Source organism: Lipotes vexillifer, unplaced genomic scaffold, assembly GCF_000442215.2.
Source record: "Lipotes vexillifer unplaced genomic scaffold, Lipotes_vexillifer_v1.1 scaffold708, whole genome shotgun sequence".
Taxonomy (NCBI): domain Eukaryota; kingdom Metazoa; phylum Chordata; class Mammalia; order Artiodactyla; family Lipotidae; genus Lipotes; species Lipotes vexillifer.
The window spans coordinates 336015-340785 of NW_006781346.1; the positions used below are offsets into that span (position 1 = coordinate 336015).

The 4771-nt window shown below is 40.2% G+C and overlaps 1 protein-coding gene across 1 annotated transcript in view; it reads left to right on the forward strand.

Moving 5' to 3' along the window:
• Positions 1-4771, forward strand: part of PPA1 (inorganic pyrophosphatase 1) — a 45350-nt gene that overhangs the window by 20498 nt on the left and 20081 nt on the right. The window contains exons 3-4 of the mRNA XM_007454559.1: positions 1689-1742; positions 2821-2940. Coding sequence (XP_007454621.1) covers positions 1689-1742; positions 2821-2940 — 174 coding nt within the window. The remainder of the gene's footprint in view (positions 1-1688; positions 1743-2820; positions 2941-4771) is intronic.

Here is a 4771-nt window from a genome sequence, read left to right on the forward strand (position 1 = left end):
GGGGGCAGTGACCTGTGCTCGCACACAGGCCCCTTGGTGGCAGCAGCAGCAGCCTTAGCGTCTCCTGCCCGTCTCTGGTTTCCGAGCTTTTAGCCGCGGCTCCCGCCCGTTTCTGGAGCTCCTTTAGGCAGCGCTTTTAAAACCCCTCTCCTCGCGCCCCAGGAAACACAGAGGCAAGAAAAGGTCTCTTGCCTCTTGGGTAGGTCCAGACTTTCCCCCGGACTCCCTCCCGGCTATCCGTGGCGCACTAACCCCTTCGGGCTGTGTTCAAGCCGCCAACCCCAGTCCTCTCCCTGCGCTCCGACCGAAACCGAAACCGAGCCTCAGCTCGCAGCCCCGCCCGCCCCCGGCGGGTGAGCACACGAGCCTCTCGGGCTGGTGAGCGCCGGTCGGCGCCAATCCTCTGTGCGGGAATCTCTCCGCTTTGCCCTCCGCGCCCCTGTTGCTGTGCTGTCCTCCGCGGCTCCGAAGCTCCCCGCTCCGCCTCCCGCAATCTCTGCCCGCGAAGGGGCTCCTAGTGTGTGGAGACCTTTCCTCCTTCACGGCTCCCTCCCACTGGTGCAGGTACCGTCCTTATCCTTTTGTCTCTGTTTATTCTTTTTTCTCTTGCCCTACCCAGGTACGTGGGGAGTTTCTTGCCTTTTGGGAGGTCTGAGGTCTCCTGCCAGCGTTCAGTAGGTGTTCTGTAGGAGTTGCTCCACGTGTAGATGTATTTCTGGTGTATCTGTGGGGAGGAAGGTGATCTCTGCGGCTTACTCTTCCGCCATCTTGGAAAGAGCTCTGTAGAGGTTTTAAATTGAAAAACTGAACTTAGTTTTATTCCTTGGCAAAAATAATTTTCTGACTATTTAAAGCTCAGTTTTAATTACAAAATGTATTTCAACTTGGTGTTTGACTCTGGTGTGCAAAGGAGATGACAACGTGTGAGTTTTCATTAATTGGGTTTTTAAGCAGTTAAGCATCTGAGAATTTTTTAATATGTCATCCAATTTCAAGTAGTCAATTTAAGGCTGTAAACTAATTACAATAGAACTGCCATTGATTAAAATATTTTTGGAACATAATATTTTATCTTCAGTATCAAACTTCTTGTGTTTTTGAGGAGTACCTGATTTTTAAAAACAGCCTAATTGGGAGAATAATGTGGGTAATCAAGCTGATTGATTTTGTTTGAGACTAAAACTAAAGTATGACAAATAAATTTTCTGATTTGGGGTTTGTCTTATAAACCACCTCTGAAATAGAAGTTCCAAAAACATTTTGAGTAATTGCACTGTCACTGGAGGATATGCATAGCCTTTGGAGACAGTTGCTTTGAAGATGGCCCTCCTCAGAGATACAAGTTTAAAACTGTTCCCGTTCTTTATAGGAAAATTCTTTCCACCCCACCCTCTCAACATTTTATTATGAAAAATTTACTGTGTTTATTAAAACAAACAAAAACTTTAAAGAAAAATACAGTTAACAATCATGCACCCACTACTTTGATTCTACAATTATTTTGCTGTATTTGCTTTATCACTTCATCCATCAGTCTGCCTTATTTTTTGATGCATTTTGTTGAAAGTCCGTGACTTCAAAGATTTGAAACAATGAACAGTTTAACTTTGGAAGGACTGGGGCATACTCATTGAAGTAATAGAATAAATGAGCTCCTGTGGCCATCTCACCTTCTCTGTGTTTTTCAGGATGTGTTCCACATGGTGGTTGAAGTACCACGCTGGTCGAATGCAAAAATGGAGGTATGTTTCACCTTTGCTAGTTAGATGCTGGATAGTAGTTTTGATCTACTTGCACCGATTTGCTCAAGGGTTAAACAACTAATGTCCAAGGTTGTCCTCTTTCTAGTCCCAATCTATTTTCCAGCTGTGTCTCCCATTGCCTGCCAGTCTTCCCTCTGTGTTCCAACTAAACTCAACCATTTACTATTTACAAATATGCTACAGACTTTCCTTCTGGCATTCCCAAAGCCTAGAATTACCTTTTTCTCTTCTGTCTTCTTCCCTTTAATTCCATCGTTGACTCCTCCATGTAGTCAACAGGCTTGCTTGAGTCACTCCAGCCATAAATGATTTTCTTGGAATTTTTGTCACATTTTGTTAATTTATTTCTTTTTAAATTTTTAAATTTATTTATTTATTTTTGGCTGTGTTGGGTCTTCGTTGTGGTGCGCGGGCTTCTCATTGCGGTGGCTTCTCCTGTTCCAGAGCACAGGCTCTAGGTGCGTGGGCTTCAGTAGTTGTGGCACGAGGGCTCAGTAGTTGTGGAGCAGGGGCTTAGTTGCTCTGCGGCATGTGGGATCTTCCCGGACCAGGGCTCGAACTCGCGTCCCCTGCATTGGCAGGTGGATTCTTAACCACTGCGCCACCAGGGAAGTCCCTGTTAATTTTTTTCTGATGATACCTAACAGATTTGACTTTTCATTATGGATATTTGTAACATTTTCTGTCACTTAATAATGCTTTCTGACAGTAACAACACTTCACATGTAATAGACAGCCAAATATTTGAGTAATTTTAAATGTTTTAAAGGAAAGCTGAAGTTAGATATTTTCTCGAATGTTAGGATTTATTCCAGCTAATTTTTGCTTTCTGGAATTAGTAAATGTTCTTTTTCCCTTCGTGATAGTTCCTGTATACCTCAAATGTTTTCCACTTAAAGGCTGATTATGGAGAAACTTATTTCAAATTATAAAACCGTTAGGGGTAAAAATACATCATTAAAGTGAACTAGTGCATTTCATAATTCATTTCCTTAAATCCCTATTTGAATAGTATTTCACAAACAAATATACAATGATTTGAAATTTTTTATTTCAGATTGCTACAAAGGATCCTTTAAACCCAATTAAACAAGATGTGAAAAAAGGAAAACTCCGTTATGTTGCAAATTTGTTCCCTTATAAAGGATATATCTGGAACTATGGTGCCATCCCTCAGGTATGTCTCTGTGCACTTACTAGAAATGTACTTTTTAGCTTACAAAAATTTAACCTACTACTGTTAGTAAAAAAGATTTAAACACCTTCAAAAAGTTTTGCTATAGTAGATTATAAAAACATAAGGGGTAATTAACTCATTTTAATACTTCCTTAAATAACTTATTTTCAAGATGAACTAAAAGGTAAATATTTACAATGTTTGAATTCACATTTGAAAGTTTGTTCTTTTCTGAAATATTTTTTTATATGGACTGGTTATAAACTACACAAATTCTTTCTTTACAGAACGAGTGGCGTATCTATTGAGAGAGGCCGTGTAGACTAGTGCTTAAAAGCACTGATCTTATGGCACCACACAGATGAGGGTGCAAATTCCAAGTCTGCCACTTTCTTTTCTTTTTTAGATTTTTTTTGATGTGGACCATTTTAAAAGTCTTTATTGAATTTGTTACAATATTCCTTCTGTTTTATGTTTTGGTTTTTTGGCCGGGAGGCATGTGGGATCTTAACTCCCCCATCGAACCCGCACCCCCTGCGTTGGGAGGCAAAGTCTTAACCACTGGACTGCCAGAGAAGTCCCAGTTGCAGCCTTCTAAAGCTTAAATCAGATTCATTATCACGTCCCTGCTTAAAACCTACCAGTGGCCCTCACTAAAACTGAAAATAAATCTAAACTGTCTACGAAAGCTTATCTAACTTGCCTCTGCTTCTTCCTCCCTGAGATGTTAATATTTTCTCCTGGGATATTCCTAGTACATAGCTTGTGCGTCTATTTGAGGAATAAAGCACTTAGTACCTGGCACATGTAAGTTCTCACAGCTGCTGACTTGTATCTCTATAGTCCTGATTACTTTCTTTGTGCCAAGCTATTTGTGGTAAAGTAATAATGGGATTCTGTTTCCTAAACAGTCAAAGCTTTGAGGAGGGGGGATATCTGCATTGTTTACCAATTTATCCCCAGCACAATACCAGTGTGTAGTAGACTCTTATTTAATATTTGAATGAAGAATCACTAGAATCATGTCTACTATGAGTAAATAACATATATTTAATTCTGGTTTGGTTAAGCTAATGCTGTGGCACTTAGGATCTTTAAATGAAATATTCAATTTATTTTCTTCCTGTTGATAAATGGTTTGTTTTTATTAACCATTAAGTCTATTAAGTGGAATCTACTGTGAAACAATCTGTAGGTTACTAAAACATAGGTCAAACCCATCTAGCTTGCTAGGTAGTCACAAAGTCGTTTGCTTTCGTTACAGCACTTCACCTTGTGCTTCAGCTGATTCACTATTTAGCCTTGAAATATCATCCCTCTGGGAACACATTGCTGAAATACTTACACTTCTGTAGGTTGGATTTGGCTTTGTTGGGTCCAGTCTTCCTTTTCCCCCTTTACTTTTATCTCTCTGCCTTTACTCCAGCTGAGTAAGCAAACAAATCCAAGAAATATGTTCCGGATTGGGAGGGAAAAGAACCAAAACAACAGCTACACTTTAAACTGAACTTCCTGGCAGGCACAGGCCATCACTTCTTCTGTGAGCTGCTCTGCAAGGACTCTGTCTTGCAGTTTAGCAGGGAAGAAACCCAGCAATTTAAAGCTTCAGCAAATCCTGATTAAACTTTTTATTCTTGGCTCCTGCTCAGCGATGACATTTTTGCCACCAGCACACGTCATTTCCATCTTAATATTATCACCTACCCATCTCTGCTTGGAGATTTATTTTAAAGAAAATCTGGTTAGTAGAAGATAGTAAGTACTAAAAGTTCATCAAAGCAGTTTTCTTTTACTATATTTTTTTTTTTTTTTTTTTTTTTTTTGCGGTACC